Raw genomic sequence first — 25,907 nt, forward strand, 5'->3', positions numbered from 1 at the left:
ATGCAAGAAATCCATGAGCCATGGTAAATAATATGTGGCACATTCAGCCATTTAAGTCTTCATGCAATAAACTCTTTGCAGCAGCCAAATGTGTATGTGTGGGCATTACTGTGTGTGTGTCAGTCTGGGAGAGAGGAAGCGAGAGAGAATTGGAAATTTTTGAGGAGAAGGGAAGGAAAAAGAAGTAACTGGAACATTCTAATCAGACAGCAATTTTCTCAAATCACACTTTTGCACAAAATCACACTTATTTTTTAGGGAATATGTATGTGTGTATATATGGGTAATGAGGCATATAAAAGCTGGAGAGTTTATAGTGGTAATTAAAACTATAATCTCAAAATTTAAATATTTTTCCACAAGATACTTTAATACTCAAAAATGGATAACATTTTCAATTTAACATTGACGGGTAATAGATAATATTCTCTTAGAAATCACAAATGGTGAAAAAAGAATACATGAGAAAAAGATGAATGTGTAATTATCAATGTTTACTATAGCTAGTTTTATGTGATATTGTGACTTTTGTCTCTAAACATTCAATATCTTTGTTTCCCTAGGTAAGATTTTATTACAAATAGGCCTTATTGTTTAGAACCCATGAAAACACAAAATGGTTACATAAAATTTTTATGGTTGTATATAAGTTTGGTATTATACTTGAATATTAAAGGACATAAATAAAAATATTCTTATGAAAAACTATAGGCTTGAATAGGCTTTGCAAGTTCCTTAAATATTCTGCTAGGTCCAGAAAATTAACCAAACAATCACAGAAATGCAGGGATCCTTTCCCTGGTAATTACATTCCATAAAGCCTTCTTCACTTCCTTATTCCTGAGGCTGTAGATCAGAGGGTTCAACATGGGAATCACCACCGTGTAGAACACGGAGGCCACTTTGTCCTGACCCAGGGAGTAGCTGGATGTTGGTCTCAAATAAGTATAGATGGCGGTGGAATAGAACAGAATTATGGCTGTCAGGTGAGAGGCACATGTTGAGAAAGCTTTGTGCCTGCCCTCCCCTGAATGCATACGAAAGATGGAGAAGAGAATGTAGGAGTAGGAGGTGAGGATGACCAGCAGAGCCCCCACCATATTTACTCCAGCAAAAGTGGAAAAGATGCTTTCATTCAGGCGTGTGTCAGAACACGAGAGCTTAAAGAGCGGAGGGCTGTCACAGAAGAAGTGCTGGATGACATTGGCACTGCAGAATGGCAGGCTGCTTACATAACTTGTGTTCACCATGGAGTTCAAGAGTCCCGCTGCAAAAGCCCCTGCTGCCATTTTCAGGCAGACTGTCCTGGTCATGACCAAGGGGTACAGGAGAGGGTTGCATATGGCCACATACCGGTCGTAGGCCATTAAGCCAAAGAGGATGCATTCAGTTGTGGCCAAGGCGATAAAGAAGTACAGCTGCAGAAAGCAGCCAGCAAAGGAGATGGTTTTCTTCTCTGACAATAAATCCACCAGCATCTTTGGGGTGACGGTGGATGAATAACAAACGTCCACAAAGGACAGGTTAGCCAGGAAGAAATACATGGGTGTGTGGAGTCTGGAATCAGTCCCGATTAAGAGGATCATCCCCACATTCCCGCAAACTGTCAGTGTGTAAATGACAAAAAAGAGCACAAAGAGGATAATCTGTAGCTCCAGCGTGTCTGCTAATCCCAGCAGGATGAACTCGGTCACCAAAGTATAATTAGTTCTGGTCATCTATTACACATATAGTTTGCTTAAGCTTATATAGATATAGATATTTCCCTCTCCAAAGGTTATAGGAAATAGTAGAAATGTTAAAGAGCCTATTCCTACATGAAAAATAAAACCCTTAGGTTAATAAAATATAGTAAGAAAAGTGACTGAAGGAAGAGGAAAATTAGTGGAGAAACAGAGAAGCATTTGAAGTTATGAAGCAATTGACCTTATTAAGTCTGTTGCAGGTTCCTCCGATGGCTGGTCTCAATCCACGTACTCCACTTAAGTTTCTTCATATGCAACAGATGTTCTCTACCAGCCCACATTCAAAATGCCAAGGATAAAAATATTGCTGCCTTAGTCTCCCCCAGTCTCTGAAAGGTGTGTGCATTTAACACAAATCCATTGTTTATTTCTCAAGACCACTTTGTTTATTCTACAATTCCAAAATTCATGCATTGCCTCCCAGAAATTTTTTGTGTACCTCAAGCAACAAAAACAGTGCCCATTTCAAATAACTAATAAGTTGATATATATTGTATATTATAGGATGGTTTTGTAGAGTTTTAAAAATGAACTAAGTAATTATTTTTGATATAAAGTACACAATCAAATTAATGTAATGTAGTTCCACACACAGTACCTGTCCCCCGCAATGAATAACAGCATGAAATCTTTATGAGCTTCCTTCCTCAGTGTATTACTCATGCAGATTATTATTTTTTGTTTTTATTAGGGGTTCTCAGTTGGAGCTTAAAAATAAAGGAGAAAGATTTCACTCTGTAAATGAAATGCAATGAATATTTGAATTACCTTTTGGTTAAAATGAGAGACTCCTTCTGAGTGAATACATGTTGCTGCACTTTTATTTTGTTTTCTTGGAAGAGAATTGGATGACCATGGGGACTATATTATTGGGTTTAATTGTGTAGTCAATCCTCTAATGGCAGAAACTCCCAGGCTCAAAATAAAATAAAATATAATCACACAGAGTTATGTGGAATCAAACATTGCATCATGAAGTGGTTCCTGACCTCTATATAACCTTAAAAACTTTCACCAATGTAAAAAAGAAATTGGCTATTTATGGTGCCTCTCTCTTTGTATTTTTTAGCCTATTTCAAATGGGTTGTAGTCCACTACCGAATTATTATTCTTCCCCTTACCTGAATGTGTGTGTGTGTGGAGATGATGAGTCAGTTTAAACTTCAATCCAATTCTTTTCTTGAGTGAAATTAATGACAAGGAGGAACTAACTAAATACATTGTATAGTCTTTTAAAAAATTATACCCTGATCAAACAGGACAATGAAAAAGGAAATCAAGTTACTTTTTTATTATTTTGAAATTGTGTTAGCTTATTGAAATTGTTGTCCATTATTCTCATCATAGAAGGGGATGGTAGCACAGTTTTTCCAGATCTAAATATCGAAGTAAAACCAGGAAACCAGGTTGAATAAAGCACATTGGGTGTCCATATGAAAGGGGATTCTTCTGGCAGAGAGAACTCATCATGCGTTGAGTTCTGTATTACATTTTCCCACTTAAGTTTTTAAGTGTTTGAAAGAGGTGTGATTATTTTGAACACTTTGCACATGAATAAAGCAGGGCTTGAAGCTATTAAATGACATTTCAATGGACGAACTGTTCGGATGTGAAAAAATGGACTTGAGCACATTCTTCAACAAAAGCATTCATACCCAGCTACCTAATTTTTCTGTCTAGTTTCATTTTATCTCCGTTAGAAGATTTTATATATATAACATATATAATACATATATACATATATACATATGCACACATATACACATACATGTGTGTAACTTCTAGTAAATCTAATTTCCCTAATATCAGAGCATGTAGAGTTCTTGTGCTTCTAAGGAAAGATCTATGACATCATGAAAGATACTGAATGAGGCAGGTGGGGAGGTAGAAGAGGGTAAAGTGGGGATAAATGGTGATGGAAGAAGACTTTACTTGGGTGGTGAACACAATATAATATGTAGATGATGCATTGTAGAATTATATATCTGAAGTCTATATAATTTTATTAAGCAATGTCACCCCAATAAATTCAATAAAAATAACAATGTAAAGATATCATTATCATGCCATTAAAAACTACCCTCTGATTGGCATCCGTGCAAACTGTTTTCAATTTATCTTTATTGTTGTATTTCAGATGTCTCCCATCCCCCCCCCCCCCCCCCCCCCCCCGCATTACTCTGTTCCACCAGGATCCTTCCCTACTCCAGAACTTCGCTGCAGTATTGTCTGTGTCTATGGGTTATGCATATATGCATATACATTCTTTGGTTGATCTCTTCCTGCTCACCCTCACTCCCTCCCATCTGAGATTCATCAGTCTGTTGGATGCTTCCATGTCTCTGGACCCATTTTGTTCATCAATTTATTTTGTTCATTAGATTCCACAGTTAAGTGAGATAATGTGATATTTTTCTTTCCCTGACTGGCTTATTTCATTGAACATAATATTCTCCAGGTCCCTTCATGCTGTCTCAAAGAGTAAGAGTTTCTTCTTTTTACAGCTTTATAGTATTCCATTGTGTAGATGTACCACAGGTTTTTATACACTCATCTATTGATGGGTACTTGGGCTGTTTCCAGATCATAGCTATTGTAAGTAACATTGGTATGAACATAGCAGTGCATAAATTATTTCTGATTGGTGTTTCTGGATTCTTAGGATATACTTAGTTATTTACTGTGTTTTTCTTCTGATTATTTTATGAGGTGATATAGATATTGACTTTCACAGAAGGTGCATAAGAGATAAACTTTAGTGTTCTGAGGATTGTAGTCTCTTCAATGGGTATAAATTTGGTATTGATCAAAAGGATTTGCAATTTATGACATGTAGGGTAAGTTTTATATTATCACATGTCACTTACTCCACCATTGCCAAAATAACTTCTATGAAAAAAAGGAGTGAAACTACAAAGAAAGAGAATTACAGGCCAATATCCTTGATGAACATAGATGCTAAAATCCTCAACAAAATTCTAGCGAATCGGATCCAGCATTACATTAGAAAGATCATACACCATGACCAAGTGGGATTTATTCCAGGGATGCAAGGCTGGTACAATATCCTCAAATCAATAAACGTGATACATCACATAAACAAACTGAGAGACAAAAATCACTTAATCATATGAACTGATGCAGAAAAGGCATTTGACAAATTTCAACACCCTTTCCTGATAAAAACTCTCAGCAAAGTGGGATAGAGAGATCATACCTAAACATAATAAAATCTTTATATGACAAACCTACAGCCAACATCATACTAAATGGGCAAAAACAAAACATTTCCCCTAAGAACAAAAACAAGACAGGGATGCCCACTTTCACCACTCCTGTTTGACATACTACTGGAAGTGCTAGCCATAGCAATCAGACAAGAAGAAGAAATAAAAGGCATCCAAACTGGAAAAGAAGTAAAATTGTCATTATTCACAGATGACATGATATTGCCCATCAAAACTAGACTTAATAAATGGATTTGGCAATGCAGCAGGATACAAAATTAACACCCAGAAATCTATGGCTTTTTTAATACACCAATAATGAACTCACAGAAAGAGAAACTTAAAAAACAATCCCATTTACCACTGCAACAAAACAATTAAGATACTTAGGAATAAATCTAACAAAGGAGGTAAAGGACCTATACTCAGAAAATTACAGGATGCTGAAAAAAGAGATAGAGGAAGACATGAACAAATGGAAGAATATACGGTGTTCATGGATTGGTAGAATCAAAATCATTAAAATGTCCATACTACCCAAACCAATCTATATAGATTTAATGCAATCCCCATTAAAATATCAAAGGCATATTTCAAAGACCTAGAACAAACTCTCTAAAAATTCATCTGGAATAAAAAACAAACCCCGAATAGCTGCAGCAATCTTGAGAAAGAACCAAGTTGGAGGGATCACAATACCAGATATCAAGCTATATTACTAAGCCATGACTCTCAAAACTGCCTGGTACTGGCACAAGAACAGACAAATAGACCAATGGAACAGAACAGAGAACCCAGAAATCAACCCAAGCCATTATGCTCAATTAATATTTGACAAAGGAGGCAAGAGCACACAATGGAGTCAAAACAGCCTCTTCAATAAATGGTGTTGGGAAAATTGGACAGATACATGCAAAAAAATGAAACTAGATCACCAACTTACACCACACCCCAAAATAAAACTCAAAATGGATAAAGGACTTAAACGTAAGATGGGAAACCATAAATATTTTAGAAGAAGCCATAGGCAGCAAAATAGCAGACAGTTGTTCTGACAATACCTTTACTGATACAGCCCTAGGGCAATGGGAACTAAGGAAAAAATAAACAAAAGGGACTACATCAAAATAAAAAGCTTCTGCATGGAAAAAAGAACCATCAACAGATCAATAAGAAAGCCAACTGAATGGGAGAACATATTTGCCAATGTTATATCAGATAAGGGCCTAATCTCCAAAACTTATAGGGAAATCATACAACTTAACAAAAGGAAGGTAAACAATCCAATCAAAAAATGGGCAAAGAATCTAACTAGACACTTTTCGAAAGAGGACATACAGAATGCCAAGGGACATATGAAAACATGCTCGAAGTCGCTAATCATCTGAGACATGCAAATCAAAACGACAATATGGTACCATCTCACACCTGTTAGAATGGCTATCATCAACAAATCAACAAATAACAAGTACTGGCGAGGATGTGGAGAAAAAGGAACCCTCTTGCACTGCTGGTGGGAATGCAGACTGGTGCAGCCACTGTGGAAAACAGTTTGGAGTTTCTTCAAAAAATTAAAAATGGAACTTCATTTGACCCAGTAATCCCACTTCTAGGAATATATCCCAAGAAACCAGAAACACCAATCAGAAAGGATATATGCACCCCTATATTCATAGCAGCACAATTTACAATAGCTAAGATTTGGAAACAGCCTAAGTGCCCATCAGTAGATGAATGGATTAGAAAACTGTGGTACATCTACACAATGGAATACTATGCTGCTGTAAAAAAGAAGGAATTCTTACCATTTGCAACAGCATGGATGGAACCGGAGAGCATCATGCTAAGCAAAATAAGCCAGTCAGAGAAAGATAGATATCACATGATCTCACTCATTTGTGGAATGTAATGAACAACATAAACTGATGAACAAAAATAGAACCACAGACATAGAAACATTGAACATACTGTCCAACCTACGAGGGATGGTGGGGGGTGAGAGGGTTAGAGATCAACCAAAGGACTTGTATGCATGCATATGAGCATAACCAATGGACACAGGCGGAGGGGGGGATGGGTGGTCGGTGAGGGCATGTGCTAGGAGGTGGGAGCAGCTGGGGAGAGGTCAATGGGGGAAAAGAGACTCATGTAATACTTTAAACAATAAAGAATTTAAATTAAAAAAAGGAGTGAAAGCATAATTGTAAATGCATTAAATATATTTGTTTATCATTGACTTACCTGAAAAAGATACTCATTCTATTGTTGATTTAGATTTCCACATATCTTGATTATGTTAGGTAAGATTATTATATACTCTGTAATTTAAATATTTTTAAAAGACTATCATATGAAAGGTAGAATGAAACAATTCAAAATCTATTCAATTTTTAAAAAAATATTTATTATTTATTATTGAAAATATTACATATGTCCCCTTTTCCTCCTGCATTGACCCCATCTAGCCTGCCTCTGCTCTTACCCTCTACCTGTTCCCTGTCCCGGGCCTTCACGACCCTATTGTTTGTGTCTATGGGTGTGCATATATGCACACAAATTCTTTGGTTGACCTCTTCCAATCCACCCACCCACACACACACCCTCACCTTCTCTCTGAGTTTCAGCAGTCTGTTTCATGCTTCTATGTCTCAAGAAATAATCTAAATTTAAATAATTAAAGAAATGAAATAATAAAAAATTGCATAAGAAGCAAACATCCAATGAATTATAATAAAGTACCAACATTATTATGTGATAATAGTCCTCAAAGCAGGAAATATTTGTAGATTTTGTAAATAAGATTAATTACATGTAGGAGAGCTATACTAGAGAGTAGGAATATAAAATGATATGTCTGAAATATGATATGTCTGAAAACTGAAGTCTCAGAATAACTGAATTTCAACTTCCAAATATTGTTGCTATTTCTGTTTTATTGAAAATTTAAACATTTAATGGAAGGAATATAATATTAGTAATTATTGGTGAAGTAGTTGGTTCCATATGTAATTTTATTAAATACTCGGGACAATGAGGGTGGGAAGAATCCAGTCAATGATCAGCAGGTGGTGCAGGATAAAATAGGTGAGCTACTCAGTGAAACAGTGAACCACCTATGAGACCAGCCTGATCATTCTGCCGTAGGCCTCCAGGGCCAGTAACCGATGTGGGGCAGGGGGGTGAGAGCATGGCTGCTGGGTGCACAGACAACATTAATGCCTTTGTGAACATCCATTTGGCCAAGGGCACCTATATGGACCACTGAGGGCATTGTACGTATGAGTAGGGTGACCTGTTAGTGACAGAACATAAAGCCTGTTATGTTGCATCTCAGATAACTGGACCATCACCTCTTCAATCAGGTGCCACTTCAGAGGCAAGGGCAGGGGGAGTTTTATACGGGTTTTTCCTTCAAAAACTATACCAGTAAATGTAGTTGTCTCTTTTTAGCAAGCCTGATCTCCCTTTCCTCCAGAATTCTACTAGGCCAACTACTGTTTACCTTCCTATTAATGATGCTTAATTTTTCTTTTTAATTTTTTATAATGAAGGTATAATTGACATATAACATTATTTAGTCCGAGGTGTAAAAGATAATTATTCAATATTTGTATATATTATGAAATGATCACCATAGTAAGTCTAGCTATCATCATCACTATACATATTACAACATTCTTTTTCCTTGCAATGAGTTTCATATATCTACTCTCTTAGTAACTTTCAAATATGCAATACAGTCATATTCACTATAGTTACCATGCTGTACATTACATTTTGTGAGTTATTTATTTTATAACTGTAAGTTTGTACCTCTTAACATGCTTAGCTTTCATATTGATATTAATTGATTATGTTGGTAATTGCTAAGAGATTTCTATGAGCACATAATCAATGAGCTTATTGTAAAGAATATTTGTCCCATTCCTCCACTGAACATCGATCCCTCTCCTTTGGAACCCTGCACTGATAAACACTTTGCTGTAGCTGAATCTGTGTATATGTAGTTTTATGTGTATGTGTCTGTGTCAGTCCCATGAGAGAAAGAGAAAGAGAAAGAGAAAGAAAAACAGAAGGGTTGGAAATTTTTAAGAAGAGAAGGGAATAGCAGAGCTATCATTGATGCATTCTAATCAGACACACATTTGCACAAACTCACACATTCTTTAAGAAAGATCTATGTATATGGAGGAATAATGGAAATAAAAGCTGGAATTTACATTTTCAATTAAAACTATAGTTCTGAAATTTTATTTAAGCATCCTAACTGGAATAACTTGATCTATTAAATCAAAATATGTTAAATTTAAAGCATTTTCTACATATGTAATATATAACAATCTTTACAAATAATAAATGGTGAATAATAATGCACAGGAAAAAGATATGGATATTCCTCATTATTTTCTATCGCTAGTATCATGTGATATTGTGACTTTTGTTGCTTAAGACTTTATACCTTTATTTTCCTAAGCAAGATTTTATTACAATAGGCTTCATTTTTGAGGACTCTGAAGATGCAGAATGGAAACAGAATCATATATAAGTTTTAAAATTAATCTTATACTTATGTAAATTTAAGTAATTACCTTGTATGATATGTATATTTGAAAATTATAGAACATAATTACTTAAAAATATTCTAATTAAAAACTGTAGCCTTGAACCATCCTTTGAAAGGTCATTAAATATTCTATTTAGTTCAGAAAAACAATCAAATAATCACAATAATAGAGGCATCCTTTTCCTGGTAATTAAATTCCAAAAAGCTTTCTTCACTTCCTTATTCCTGAGGCTGTAGATCAGTGGGTTCAACATGGGGATCACCACCGTGTAGAACACGGAAGCCACTTTGTCCTGACCCAGGGAGTAGCTGGAACTAGGTCTCAGATAAGTATAGATGGCGGTGGAATAGAACAGAATTATGGCTGTCAGGTGAGAGGCACATGTTGAGAAAGCTTTGTGCCTGCCCTCCCCTGAATGCATACGAAAGATGGAGAAGAGAATGTAGGAGTAGGAGGTGAGGATGACCAGCAAAGTCCCAACTATATTCACTCCAGCAGTAGTGGAAAAGATGCTTTCATTCAGGGGTGTGTCTGAACAGGAGAGCTTAAAGAGCGGAGGGCTGTCACAGAAGAAATGCTGGATGACATTGGAACTGCAGAATGGCAGGCTGCTTACATAACTTGTGTCTACCATGGAGTTCAAGAGTCCATCTGCAAAAGCCCCTGCTCCATTTTCAGGCAGACTGTCCTGGTCATGACCAAGGGGTACAGGAGAGGGTTGCATATGGCCACATACCGGTCATAGGCCATTAAGCCAAAGAGGATGCATTCAGTTGTGGCCAAGGCGATAAAGAAGTACAGCTGCAGAAAGCAGCCAGCAAAGGAGATGGTTTTCTGCTCTGACAATAAATCCACCAGCATCTTTGGGGTGACGGTGGATGAATAACAAACGTCCACAAAGGACAGGTTAGCCAGGAAGAAATACATGGGTGTGTGGAGTCTGGAATCAGTCCCGATTAAGAGGATCATCCCCACATTCCCGCAAACTGTCAGTGTGTAAATGACAAAAAAGAGCACAAAGAGGATAATCTGTAGCTCCAGCGTGTCTGCTAGTCCCAGCAGGATGAACTCGGTCACCAAAGTATAATTAGTTCTGGTCATTTATAACAAATATAAATGTGTTTTATTTGTTTAAGCTTGTATTTAGTTTAATGCTTTATTTTTAAAAAGTTTACCAAAATAGTAGAAATGTTAATGAGGACATTCACACATGGGAAAAAACATATCTGGGTTAATAAGGCATGGTAAATAGAGTGACCGTACAAGTGGAAAAATAGTGGAGAAATGGAGAAGCATTTGAAATTATGAAGCAATTGTCTTTATTCTGGTTGCAGAGCATTCAAATAACTGGTCTAAATCCACATCCTCCACTTAAGTTTCTTCAAATTTATCATATGTTGTTCTCCTTCAGCTCACATCCAAAATACAAAGGATACAAGTATGTCTGCTAAGTCTCTCCCAGTCTCTGAAAGGCACGTTAGTTTAACTCAAACATATTGTTCTTTTCTCAAGACCATTCTGCTTGTTCTTCAACTCCAAAATTCATGCATTGCCTCCCAGAAATTCCTTGTGTACCTCAAGCAACAGAAATAGTGACATTTCAAATAACCAATGTTTTGACTTCTATCTATCTTTAAGAATGATTTTGTACTGTTTTAAAAGTGAACTAAATATTGTTTCTTATTACAAAGTGCACTATCAAATTAGTGTGTAGTAGCAGACCCAGTACCTGTCCACCTCAGTGAATAAGAGCATCCAATCCTCCGGAGCTTCCTTCCATGGTGTCTTACTCATGTAGACTATTATTTTCTTTTTTATTAGGAATTCTCAGTTGGAGCTAAAACAGAAAAAATCAAATTTTAAATGAAATGAAATGCAGGGACAATTAGAAAGATGTATTTGTAAAAATTTGAGACTCCTTCTGAGTAAGTACACGTTGCTGCACTTTTATTTTGTTTTTCTGGACGAGAATTGGGTGACCATGGGGACTAGATTGTAGGCGTTAATTGTGAATCCAATCCTCTGAAGGCAGAAACTCTGTCTCAACATAAAATAAAATTAGCTCACATGAAGCTATATGGAATCAAACATTGCATCATGAAGAGGTTCCTCATCTCTGTATTACCTTAAAGACTTTTTGTTTCCAATATAAAAATATTAATTGCCTATTTTCATTATTTCTCTCTTTCTCACTCCCTTTCTCTCTCAGCTTATTTCAGATGGGTACATAACCCAAAACAAAATTATTATTCTTACCTTTACCAGTATGTGTGTGTGTAGGGAGGTAAGGTTTGGGGGGTTGGGTGGGTCTCTTTCTTTGTTTGAGTAAGTTTAACTTTCAATCTAAGTCTGTTCTTCAATGAAATTAATGAGGAGAAACTAAGTCCATTGTACAATGCTTTAAAAAATTATGTTGTGAATAAATAGGACAATGGATAGGAAAGTCACATTGTTTTTTTATGATTTCAGAATTGTGTTTGCTTCTTGCAATTATTGTCTGTGATTCTTATCCTTGAAGGGGATGATAGCACCGATTTTCAAGACCTCTAGATGCAAGTGAAACAAGGTTGAATAAAACACATTGAGTGCCTATATGCAGGGAGAGTCTATATGCAAAGAGAACTCCTAATGCAGCAAGTTTTGTATTACACCTTTTCATTTAAATTCTCAGTTAATTTTATACACCAGTTTCTGAGGGAGGCATTATTATTTAAAACATTTTAGAGATGAATAAAGCATGACTTCGAGCTATTAAATGACTTTGCGATAGATAAAATCCTAGAAAGTGGGAGAATTGAGTTGTTTTTCAACAGAAAGCCTTAACAACCAGCTACCTAATTTTCCTGTCTAGTTTCATCTCAGTTACTTGGAAGAATATATATATGTATATATATACAAACATATGCACACATATATGAATATATGTATATAAATGTGTATAGATGTGTTGTGTGTGTGTGTGTGTGTGTGTATCTTCTAGGAAATTACATCTTCTAATCATTGGAGCAAGTGGAATCTTATGCTTCTACAGAAAGATCTGTAACATGAAAGATACTGCTAAAAAGTTGACTTGTAAAAATCCCATCATTGTGCCATTAAAAATTACAATCTGATTGACATCTGTGCAAATTTCTATCCTTCCATCTATGTATCTTTCCATCTATATGTCTTTTTCTTCTGATTATCTTATGAGGTAATGCAGATATTGACATCACAGAAGTTGCATAAGAGATAAATTCTAGTTCTGACAATTGTAGTTTTTTAACTGAGTATAAATTCAGTATTAATTAAAGGGATTTTACAGTTTATGAGATGTAGGGTAAGTTCTATATTTTTACATACTCCATTATTACAAAAAAAAAACTACGTAAAATGGAGTTAGAAAACATAATTGTAAATGAGCTAGATATCTTTGTTAATTATTGGCTTACCTGACAAAGATACATTTTTTTGTTGATTCAGATTTCCACATATCTTGATTTTGTTAAGTAAGATTGTTGTATACTCTAATTTAAATATTTTGGGGGGAGTTACAATGAGTCTTTTATTTATTTTTCTTTTTTTCTTTATTTTACTTTATTTTTTCATCACTATCCTCCATAGCTTCTTTCACCTCTATCCTCCCCTCCAATCATCACACTGTAGTCCATGTCCATGAGTTTTTTTTTGCTTTTTTGCTCAATACCCTCCCTCCCCCAACCTCCGCCCCCCCAACTAGAGCTCTCTGCTAGCTCTCTATGAGTCTGTCTCTATTTTGCTTGTTAGTTCAATTTGTTCATTAAATTCCACACATGAGTGGAACCATATGTACTTATCTTTCTCTGACTGGCTTATTTCACTTAGCATAATGTTATCCAGGTCCATACACACTATCACAAAGGGTAAAATTTTATCCCATTTTATGGCTGTGTAGTATTCCACGTGTAAATGTAACTGTTTTATCCACTCATCTACTGATGGACACTTGGCTGCTTTTAAATCTTGGCTATTGTAAATCTTGACTACAATGAACATAGGGGTGTATATATTCTTTCAAATTAGTGTCTTGGGTTTTTGGATAAATTCCCAGAAGTGGAATCACTGGGTCATCAGGCAGTTCCATTTTTAATTTTTTGAAGTAACTCCAGACTGTTTTTCACAGGGGCTGCACCAATCTGCATTCCCACCAGCATTGCACAAGGGTTTCCTTTTCTCCACATCTTCACCAACACTTGTTGTTTGTTTATTTATTTATTACAAGAGGCCCGGTGCACAAAATTCGTGCCCTCAGGGGAGAGTCCCTCAGCCCGGCCTATGCCCTCTCGCAGTCTGGGAGCCTGGCATCTGGCTGAGTGGTGCTCCCCCTGTGGGAGTGCACTGACCAGCAGGGGGAAGCTCCTGCATTGAGTGGGACTGAGCCAAAACCAGCTCTCCAACATTCCCCAAGGGATCCCATATTTTGAGAGGGCATAGAGCAGGCCGAGGGACCCCCTGGTGAATGATCGGGGCCAGGGAGGGAAACAGGAGGTTGGCCAGCCAGGGAGGGGCTGTGGGAGGGCTCCAGGGCGTGTGTGGCCCAACTCACTCAGTCCTGATTGGCTGGATCCCAGAAGCTAACCTACTGGTTAAAGTGTCTACTCCCTGGTGGTCAGTGCATGTCATAGTGAGTAGTTGAATGGCTTTAACATATCATTAGCATATTATGCTTTGATTGATCGAATAGAAGACCGATGACCAGACACTTTGCATATTAGGCTTTTATTATATAGGATAGCCATTTTGACAAGTGTGAAGTGATATCTCATTGTGATTTTAATTTGTATTTCTTTGATGATTAGTGATACTGAGCATATTTTCATATTTTTATTGGCCATTTGTATGTCCTCTTTGAAGAAGTGACTATTCAGTGCCTTTACCCATTTTTTAATTGGATTGATTGAATTTTGGTGTTGAGTTGTATAAGTTCTTTATAAATTTTGTATATTAACCCCTTACCATATATATTGGTGAATATGTTCTTCCATTCAGTGGGTTGTCTTTTCATTTTGTTGATGATTTCCTTTCCTGTACAAAAACTTATCTAATTTGTTGAAGTTCCATTTGTTTATTTTTTTCTTTTGTTTCTCTTGCCACAGGAGCTATGTCAGAAAAAATATTGCTATAGAGATGATAATATGAAAGGTAGAATATAGTGCTTACTTATAAAACTCTGCTCAGCTACATTAACAGGACATATTAATAATGGAATAGAAATTTTCAGTTACTTGTTTATATTTTTATTCATTTTAAATAACTAATGAAAATGTTGGAGTACAAACTTTTACAATTATTGACCAAGTTAATAGAACAGTGACTGTCATATTTGAGGCATTTAATTAATATTTGTGGGTAAATGAATGAATAAACAAATATATTTAATTATGTTTTAAAATTTAAATTAAATTTTTTTTAAATATCTTATTGATTTTTTACAGAGAAGAAGGGAGAGGGATAGAGAGCCAGAAACATCGATGAGAGACATCGATCAGCTGCCTCCTGCACGCCCCCCACTGGGGATGTGCCCACAACCAAGGTACATGCCCTTGACCGGAATCGAACTTAGGACCCTTCAGTCCGCAGGCCGACGCTCTATCCACTGAGCCAAACCGGTTCAGCTAAATTAAAAATTTTAATCCAGTTTCAAAATTATATGATTTTATTATTCATTACTTTTTAAATTGTGAACATTTTTATGTATATTACTATACATAAAAATTAATGCACCAGTGGGGTCCCTCGGCCTGGCCTGCGGGACTGGGCTGAAACCAGCTCTCCAATATCCCTTGAGGGGTCTTAAATTGCGAGAGGGCACAGGCCAGGCTGAGGGTCCCCACTGGTGTACAATAGGGGCTGGGGAGGGAGGCGGGAGATTGGCCAGCTGGGGAGGGACTGCAGGAGGGCTCCAGGGCATGTCCAGCCCATCTTGCTCAGTCCTGAACAGCTGGACCCCAGCAGTAAGCTAACCTACCAGTGGAGCGTCTTCCCCCTGGTGGTCAGTGCATGTCAAAGCAACTGGCTGACCGGTTGACTATCTGCCCCCTGGTGGTCAGTGCACATAATAACGACTGGTCAACTATCTGCTCCCTGGTAGTCAGTGCACGTCATAGTGAGTGGTTGAGCAACCTTAGTATATCATTAGCATATTGTGCTTTGATTGGTTGAACAGACGACTGGACGATTGGACACGTAGCATATTAGGCTTTTATTACATAGGATTTATCTAAGGATTGACTTCAGGATGTTAATATTTTACTTAAGTAAGTTTATTTATAAGGTAATAAAGAAAATGCATGCAAGAAATAATAAATAAAAATATACAATAAGTGAGTTTTTTATTTCATCATTTCTAAATGCACATGTGGGTTGCCTTTTTATACAGAAAAATGAGTAATATGAATAATATGTTGATGAATTAACAGTAATGTCTAAGAGTTCTCTTGAGATTCAATAAGAAATAGCATAATTAAGAAATATTCTGATGCTGAGCCATATATTTTTCCCAACATAAAAGGAAGGAATTTTCAATTTTCAAAGGGATTAATTACATTAAAGTAAAAGAAGTTAGGGAGAATCTTCATATCTTTGTCATGTATTCATCAATTTTCTCTAAGATAATCATTGTTTATGGTACTTATCCCTTCATTAACAATTGTTCTGTACTCTCTTTTAATTTAAGCTAAAAACATTCTCCAAAGATTTTTTATAATGAGGCCCATTGGGCATTCACTTTGAATGGTGAGTCTGTCTCAAAATGTGATGATATTAGCATTACAAATTTGAGGATAGTGAACAATCACTTTTAATGTTAGGTCATTTTTTGAATTTAATGTTTAAAGTTTCTGACCTCGTTGCTTGAATTTTTGTTCTAAAAATTTATCATTGAAAATGTTTTTTTTCTATGTTTCTTTATGTCAATAATGAAACAGGGTAAACCAAATAATTTCAATTTATATGTAAGACTAAGAAAAGTTAGAGATATTTACTTTAAGATTATGTAAGACAATGATGTCTAATGTTGCTAATTGTTGGTAGAAAATCAATGGAGAGAGCAGCTACAGGAGGAAAGAAAAAACAAAATAAAAATTTAAAACTATAAGGAATAAACTCATGTAAAGGAGTAAAATAAAAATTATGAGAATTAATAAAATAGCTTGTCTGGATTGCCAAATAAAAGATGAAAATTAGTTGCATTTTTTCATCACTGCAGAAAATATTTAGAATTCAATTTTTAAAAGGAAAATAGTAATCATATACAAGGTCCTCAGGAAAATAGATCTAGCAATAAAAACTCATAACTTACGGAGATTATAAAACATCATTAAAATATTTTTAATAAATAACACAAATAGTTACACTATGTTTATGAGAATGACTCCAAATTTCAAAGATATGTTTTACAAAACTGGTCTGTAAATACAACACAATTATATACACAGCTTTATTAATGTTTTAAAGGTGAAAAACTGAGGGTAACATTTTTGTGGAATTGTTCTTACATGCTGTTGTGTCTGCTCTAACTTCTGGGAATCCTATGAATGAGTGGTGTCCATGCAGTCCCAGCCTCAACAGCCCTGCTCAGTGAAGATTCATGCCTATGGCTTTCTTTGTGGAATGAATCCCTGTCATATTTGGTATTCCTCTTTTTCCACTGCCTTCTATAGTTTCCAGTATTATTTTCTTTTTTCAAGAATCCTGCCTTCTCCCAATGTGCCTGCAGTAGGACAGCCTCAGTTTTGTCATTTTGTCTCCAGAATGTTTCAGGCTTAATTGATTTAAGATCCACTTGTTCATCTTCCTGGAGGCCCAGGGTACCCATAGAGCTCTCCTCCAAAGCCATATTTCAAACGAATATTTTTTTTCAGCCTTCTTCACTGTCCAACTTTCACATCTGAACATAGTAATTGGGAATTATGTGGTTTAACCCAGAACAAAACATGAAAAAGATGTAGGAGTTATTAATGTCATTATATGAAGGAAAGGCTACCAATGAAGAAAGTGTAAGTTTGAGTAATGAATAGAGTGTAGAGATTGTCAACACATTAATGAAAATTTAACATATATTATACGGTGTCATTCAGGATGAATGGAGGACACATATTAAAAAAATAGGCAGTGGTGGAAAATCAGCTGTTTTCATTCAATAAAGAAAAGATCTCTACCTAATACATCGGCAAAAAATAAAAATCTCACATGTGCTAAAGATTTAAATATCTGTCATCCACACTATCTTGGAAAAAAGAAGTTAAATTTCTGACTATAACAAGTGTTACAAGGAAATGGAACCTGAGGTCTTCTGTGCTATTGTTGAGGGTATAAATATAAACAAGAAATTGAGAAAACAGTTTGTTATATTTTAAAGTTGAATATATATATATATACAAGTAATGCCACATCCTAAGATACACCTGATGAATTTTTGTAGTTGTGCATTGAGTGACATGGAAAGTAACATTCATATCACTATTGGTCATAATAGAAGATAACAATTTAATTATGACACATTAAAGGAAGAGAATACTACAAAATTGTGAAATTAAAGAGTGCAGGAATACATATGAATACAGTAGAATGTTAGAAACACAACATTGAAGAAAAACACAAACAATACAGAAGGTAAACTGTGTATGATATATTCCTAACATTAAAAAATAGGTTTTAAAAATACGGTTTTAGGAATATAGATAAATTAATTTTTAAAAGTTAAACTAGGGAATAATGAAAAATACAGAAGAGCAGTTATCACTGTCAAGGATGCAGGGTAATTGAATGATCACAGAGAACTTTCAATTATAGCAATAATGATTTTTAAAAAATTTATTTTGGGAGATAAGTTTATTTGTGCTCACTTACTTTGTTTTCTGATTCACATATTTACTTTATATTTCTTGAATTAACTGAAATTTATGTTTTACATAATATAATAATAAAAAATTAAAACAAAAATACTAGGGGAAAAAATTTTAACTTTGTGCTGTGTTCGAGATTCCCAAGACCACCATCAGCTTCAATGATTGACCAGGGCTCACAAAATTCAGAAGAGCCTTTATATGTATGGTTATATTTTATTACAGTTAAGAAATAGATTAAAATTGGCAAAGGAAATAGATGTGTAGGGCAGTGTCCAAGAGAAACCAGGCATAAACTTCCATGACTTATGTCCCAATAGAATCACAGACAGAACTGAATTCTCTGAGCATTCCTGGTTGGTGATGAAGGTTTTATGACAAATAAGCCTTATTTTTTAGGATGAGGTATCATCAACCAGAAATGCTTAATCAAGATCTGGTGTTCAGGGCTTTCCTGGGGGTCAGTACATAGACATGGAGGGCTCACATAACAGTTCTTGGTTACTTAGTCTTCAACCGCTCCACCCTGATCAAACTAATACAGCCCAACCCAAAGCCCTGGAATACAAAAACAGGCATTCACCATGAGTCACATCATTAGCATAAACTGTTAGCTGTGGGCCCCAGGATACAAAGATGCTCTTATCAGGTAGGATATTCCAAGATTTCAGAGGTTCTCTCAGTAGACAGTGAAGGTCCATCCTGAAGACCTTGGAATAAGCACAGTTCTGGTAGCCCAGGCTCATTGAGTTAACCTTTCCTGCACAGTCCCAGTATATGCACATATTTGGTTCAGGTCTCCATCTGTTAATAGTATCATGGTTTTGGGTTTTTTATATGCATCTACGCAGTTGTGGAATATTGATTCTTTGAGTCCATACAACTTGTTGGTTGACTTTTTTAAGTTTGTGACATTCACAGGTTTTGAAATTAGTCTCTCTTCGGACTTACTTAATCACTAATGAAAATATTGACCAAAATAAACCCCAAAGGTATACATTTCAAACTTCTTTCATTAATTTTAATAAATTAATCACTCAAAAAACATTGAGTAAAGCAAAACATTGATTGATATCTATGTATTTAGGGAATGTGGTAACATCCAACATTCAAATGAAATAAAAGACTGGAAAATTAGAAACCAGGAAGCAATAGAGATAGTACAGCAAAAGGCAACACAATTTACATTCATAACAGAGGGTTTGATACATATTCTCAGATTTAAATAAACAAGAACGATAGAATCACACTCAATATAATAATTAAAAGTCTCAATATTTAACACTTTAATTTTTTAAGTTAAAGAAAAAATATTTGGAATGTCTCTTTCTATTTTTATGTTATATTGTGACTTTTGTTTCTAAATACTCAATACCTTTCTTTCCCTAATAAGTTTTATTACAAATAAATCTTATTTTTAGGTTGCCTGTGAAGGTACAAAATGGTTAAATGAAAGTTTCATGATCTTATACAAGTTACATGAATAATACAGAACATAATTACTTAGAAAATATTCTAATAAAAAACTGTAGGCTTGAACAGGCTTTGCAAGTTTATTAAATACTCTGCCAGATTTGATAAATTCACTCAACAATCACAAAAATACAGGGATCCTTTTCCTGGTCATTACACTATACAAAGCCTTCTTTACATCCTTATTCCTGAGACTGTAGACTAGAGGGTTCAACATGGGGATCACTGCAGTGTAGAAAACAGAAACCACTTTGTCCTGACCCAGGGAGTAGCTGGATGTAGGTCTCAGATAAGTATAGATGGAGGTAGAATAGAACAGAAATATAGCTGTCAGGTGAGAGGCACACGTTGAGAAAGCTTTGTGCCTGCCCTCCCCTGAATGCATACGAAAGATGGAATAGAGAATGTAGCAGTAAGAGGTGAGGATGACCAGCAAAACCCCCACCAGATTCACTCCAGCAAAAGTGGAAAAGATGCTTTCATTCAGGCGTGTGTCAGAACACGAGAGCTTAAAGAGTGGAGGGCTGTCACAGAAGAAGTGGTGGATGACATTGGCACTGCAGAATGGCAGGCTGCTTACATAACTTGTGTTCACCATGGAGTTCAAGAGTCCCGCTGCAAAAGCCCCTGCTGCCATTTTCAGGCAGACTGTCCTGGTCATGACCAAGGGGTACAGGAGAGGGTTGCATATGGCCACATACCGGTCGTAGGCCATTAAGCCAAAGAGGATGCATTCAGTTGTGGCCAAGGCGATAAAGAAGTACAGCTGCAGAAAGCAGCCAGCAAAGGAGATGGTTTTCTGCTCTGACAATAAATCCACCAGCATCTTTGGTGTGGTGTTCGAGGTACAACAAACGTCCACAAAGGACAGGTTAGCCAGGAAGAAATACATGGGTGTGTGGAGTCTGGAATCAATCTTGATTAAGAGGATCATCCCCACATTCCCGCAAACTGTCAGTGTGTAAATGACAAAAAAGAGCACAAAGAAGATAATCTGCAGCTCCAGAGTTTCTGTTAATCCCAGCAGGATGAACTCGGTCACCAAAGTATAATTTGTTTTGGTCATTTGTAAGAAATATAGTTTGCTTAACTTATATCAGGAGTAGATATTTCCCTATCTAAACGTTACAGGAAATAGTGGAAATATTAATGACTTTATTCACATATGGGGGAAAAAAAACACCCTTGGCTAATATAGCATAGTTAACAGAGTTACTGAAGAATGAGAAGAATTAGTGTAGAAATGGAGAAACATTTGAATATATTAAGCAATTGACTTTATTAAATCTCAAGCAACTGCTCTCAGTTCACATCCTCCCCTAAGTTTCTTCAAAGGCAACAGATGTTGTTCTCTTCCAGCCCACATACAAAGTGCAAAAGACACCAATGTTCCTGCCTTAGTCTCTCCCAGTCTCTGAAAGATATGTATGCGCAATTAACACAAATCCATTTTTTTCTCAACTCCAAAATTCACACATTGCCTCCCAGAAATTTCTTGTGTACCCCAAGCATAAAAAATGGTGACATTTCAAATAACCAATATCTTGACATCTATTGTATATTAAAGACTGATTTGGTCGTGTTTTTGAAATGAATCAAATGATTGCTTGCTATGCAAAGTACACTATCATTAATATCAGGTAGTTGCATACACAGTACCTGTCCCCGTAGTGAATAGCAGCATCAAATCCTCATGAGCTTCCTCCCCCTGCGTCTTACTCCTGTAGACTATTATTTTCTTTTTTTATTAGGGGTTCTCAGTTAGAGCTTAAAAGTAAAAAAGAAAAAGATCACATTGTAAATGAAATGAAATGTGGTGAATATTTGAATGATATTTTGGTAAAAACGTTGGAGTCCTTCTGAATGAATACATGCTGCTGCACTTTTATTTTGTTTTCCTGGAAGAGAATTGGGTGACCATGGGGACCATATTATGGGGTTTAACTGTGGAGTTAATCCTCTAAAGGCAGAAACTTTGTCTCAAAAGAAAATATAATCATATGCAGTCATATAGAATTAAATATTGCATCATAAGTGGTTCTTGATCTCTGTATTTCCTTAAAGTCCTTTCTCAAAGTAAAAAAAAAAATTGCTATTTACATTGCCTGTCTCTTTATATTTTTAGCCTATTTCAAAAGGGTCATAGCCAACTACCAAATTATTATTCTTCCCTTTACTCCAGTGTGTGTTTGTGGGAGAGATGGTCCCTTCCTTTGAGTCAGTTGAAACTTCAGTCCAACTCTATCCTTGAGTGAAATTAATGTGAAGGAGGAACTAACTAAATACATTGTATGGTGTGTGTTTTAAATATGCCCTGATCAAATAGGACAATGACTAAGAGAATGGGATTCCTTTTTTATGATTTTAGAATTGTGTTGGTTTATTGTAATTATTGTTTGTGATTCTTATCCTAGAAGGGGATGATAACACAGATTTTCTAGATGTAAATACACAAGTAAAACCAGGTTGAATAAAGCACATTGTATGTCCATATGCATGGAGAGTTTATTGGCAGAGAGAATTTAGAATGCTTTGAGTTTTATATTACACGCTTCCACTTAAATTCTTAATTAATTTTCACACCAGTCTTTGAGGGAGGCATTATTATTTTACACAATTTGCAAATGACTTCAAGCTATTAAATTACTTCCATCAATCAAGGAACTTATATACATACTAGAGGCCCGGTGCACAAAAATTTGTGCACTCGGGGTGGGGTGGGGATGGGGGTCCCCCAGCCCGGCCTGTGCCCTCTCGCAGTCTGGGACCCCTCAGGAGATAACGAACTGCTGGCTTAGGCCTGCTCCCCGGTGGCAGAGGGCAGGCCCAATCCTTAAGTGCAGCCCCTGTTCAGGCTCAGAGCAGGGCCGATTGGGGAGTTGCGGCGCCGCCCCCTGTCATGCACAGAGCAGGGCGGATCGGAGGTTGCGATGCCACCCTCAGTCATGCTCAGGGTAGGGCCGATTGGGGGGTTGGGGCACCGCCCCCTGTCACACTCAAGGCAGGGTCAATGGGGAGGTTGTGGTGCCACCCCCTGTCACGCACAGAGCAGGGCCGATCAGGGGGTTGGGGCGCCACCACCTGTCACTCACAGAGCAGGGCCAATCAGGGGCTTGGGGCGCTGTCCCCTGTCACTCACAGAGCAGGGCCCATCAGGGGGGTTGGGGCTCCGCACCCTGTCACACACAGAGCAGGGTCGATCAGGGGGTTGGTGCGCTGCACCCTGTCAAACACAGAGCAGGGCCGATCAGGGGGTTGGGGCGCCTTCCCCTGTCATGAACAGAGCAGGATGGATAGGAAGGTTGTGGCCCCGCCCCCTGTCACACACAGAGCCACAGAGTGATCAGAGGGTTTGGGCGCTGCCCCCTGTCACGCTGATCCCGGTGCCAGGAGCCTCGCTGCTCCGCTGATCCCGGTGCTGGGAGGCATATTACCCTTTTACTATATAGAATAGAGGCCTGGTGCATGGGTAGGGGCCGGCTGGTTTGCCCTGAAGGGTGTCCTGGATCAGGGTGGGGGTCCCCACTGGGGTGCCTGGCCAGTCTGGGTGAGGGGCTGAGGGCTGTTTTCCAGCTGGCTAGTGACTGAAGCTCCCAACCGCTCCTTGTTTTCTTTTTTTTTATTTATTTTTTTATTCTGGGCCAGCTTTAGCTCTGAGGCCTCTCTGCTGAAAACATCGATACGATGTTGTGGTCTGACTGGCTTTCAGTCCGGCTGGTTTCTGGGGTTTTGTTTAGCTTCTTATTTGCAACATAGTACATAGTTGCTTAGAGTTGCAGCTGAGAGGCCGGCAAGTGAGGCGGGGAACATTGGAGTCCGCAGTCACCGGAGCAAGCAAGCCTCCCTGTTTGCTTCAGTGCATGGCTGCCGGCCGCCATTTTGGCTGAAAGTTAATTTGCATAAGGATATGCTGATTAGCCAATGGGAAGGGTAGCGGTCGTACGCCAATTACCATGTTTCTCTTTTATTAGTGTAGATATGCATAATCCAGGGACACAGACAATAGAGGGGTGAAGGTCTGCTGTGAGGGCGGGTGCAGGCTAGGAGAGGTCAATGGGGGAGAAGGGGAAACATATGTAATACTCGCAACAATAAAAATAAAAAATAAATAAATGACTTTCCAATGGACAAATTCTTAGGAAGTGCAATAATTGACCTGAGCACAGTCTTCAACAAAAGCATTAATGCCCAGCTACCTAATTTTTCTAATTTCATTTTAACTCAGTTACTTAGATTTTAAATCTATAATATATATGTGTATATATATACTAGAGGCCCAATGCACAAAATTTGTGCAAGGGGCTAGGCCCCCCGCCACCGCGGCAGCTGCCTCTGTCTTGGCCGCCACCCACCACAGCTTTGTCCGGAAGGTCGTCCAGGAGGACATCCAGTCTAATTACCATATTACACTTTTATTATTATAGACTAGAGGCCTGGTGCACAAAAATTTGTGCACTCGGGGGGGGGGGGGTGTCCCCCAGCCCAGTCTGTGCCCTCTCGCAGTCTGGGACCCCTCGGGAGATAACGACCTCCTGGCTTAGGCCTGCTTCTGGGTGGCAGAGGGCAGGCCCAATCCCTAGGTGCAGCCCCTGGTCAGTCTCAGAGCAGGGCCGATTGGGGAGTTGGGGCGCCGGCCCCCGTCATGCACAGAGCAGGGCAGATCGGGAGGTTGCAATGCCACCCTCAGTCATGCTCAGGGAAGGGCCAATTGGGGGGTTGGGGCACCGCCCCCTGTCACACTCAAGGCAGGGTCAATGGGGAGGTTGTGGCGCCACCCCTTGTCACGCACAGAGCAGGGCCAATCAGGGGGTTGGGGCGCTGCCCCCTGTGATGCACAGAGCAGGGCCCATCAGGGGTGTTGGTGCTCCATACCCTGTCACGCACAAAGCAGGGACGATCAGGGGGTTGAGGAGCTCCCCGCTGTCACTCACAGAGTAGGGCTGATAGGGGAGTTGGGGCACTGCCCCCTGTCACACACAGAGCAAGGTGGATAAGGGGGTTGGGGCGCCGCACCCTGTCACACTTAGGGCAGGGCCAATGGGGAGGTTATGGCTCTACCCTGTCACACACAGAGCAAGGCCCGTGGAGGGGGTTTGGGGCGCCACCCTCTATCACCCACAGAGCAGGGCCGATCAGGGGGTTGGGGCGCCGCCACTGTCACAATTGGGGCAGGGCTGATGGAGAGGTTATGGCTCTACCCTGTCATACACAGAGCAGGGCCGATCAGGGGGTTTGGGCCCTGCCCCCGTCACGCTGATCCCGGTGCCGGGAGCCTCACTGCTCCGCTGATCCCTGTGCTGGGAGGCATATTACTCTTTTACTATATAGGATAGAGGCCTGGTGCACAGGTGGGAGCCGGCTGGTTTGTCCTGAAGGGTGTCCTGGATCAGGGTGGGGGTCCCCACTGGGGTGCCTGGCCAGTCTGGGTGAGGGGCTGAGGGCTGTTTTCCGGAAGTGAGTGACTGAAGCGTCCAACTGCTCCTTGTTTTCTTTTTTTTCTTTTTTATTCTGGGCCAGCTTTAGCTCTGAGGCCTCGCTGCTGACAACATCGATACAAAGTTTCAGTCCGCCTGGCTTTCAGTCCAGCTGGTTTCTGGGGTTTTGTTTATCTTCTTATTTGCAACATAGTACATAGTTGCTTAGAGTTGTAGCTCAGAGGCCGGCAAGTGAGGCAGGGAACGTTGGAGTCCGCAGCAAGCAAGCCTCATGTTCGCTTCCAGCTGCCTGGCTGCTGGCCGCCATCTTGGCTGACAGTTAATTTGCATATACTCACTGATTAGCCAATGAAAAGGGTAGCGGCTGTACGCTAATTACCATGTTTCTCTTTTATTAGTGTAGATATACATATACATATGTGTATATATAGAATTCATTTATACACATATACTATATACACACACATATATTCATATATGTGTGTTCTAGTAAATCCAATCTTCCAAACATCACAGAAGGTTCTTGTGCTTCTAAAAAAAGATCTGTATGTAACATTATAAAATATACTGCATGGGGTTGGTTGGGGAGATAGAAGCG

The 25,907-nt window shown here is 38.3% G+C and overlaps 2 protein-coding genes and 1 pseudogene across 2 annotated transcripts; all 3 read right to left on the minus strand.

The window, feature by feature from the left end:
- Positions 1-773: 773 nt before the first annotated feature.
- Positions 774-1,718, minus strand: LOC139017903 (olfactory receptor 5F1-like). Its single transcript, XM_070426517.1, has one exon. The coding sequence runs from the start codon at positions 1,716-1,718 to the stop codon at positions 774-776; it is 945 nt and encodes a 314-aa protein (XP_070282618.1).
- A 7,976-nt stretch (positions 1,719-9,694) lies between these two features.
- LOC139017904 (olfactory receptor 5F1-like) lies at positions 9,695-10,638 on the minus strand (annotated as a pseudogene).
- A 9,357-nt stretch (positions 10,639-19,995) lies between these two features.
- Positions 19,996-20,940, minus strand: LOC139017905 (olfactory receptor 5F1-like). Its single transcript, XM_070426518.1, has one exon. It carries the CDS (start codon positions 20,938-20,940, stop codon positions 19,996-19,998), a length of 945 nt encoding a protein of 314 aa, XP_070282619.1.
- Positions 20,941-25,907: the final 4,967 nt, after the last annotated feature.

Source organism: Myotis yumanensis, unplaced genomic scaffold, assembly GCF_028538775.1.
Source record: "Myotis yumanensis isolate MYYU_CA2020_CCGP unplaced genomic scaffold, mMyoYum1.0.hap1 SCAF_10, whole genome shotgun sequence".
NCBI lineage: Eukaryota > Metazoa > Chordata > Mammalia > Chiroptera > Vespertilionidae > Myotis > Myotis yumanensis.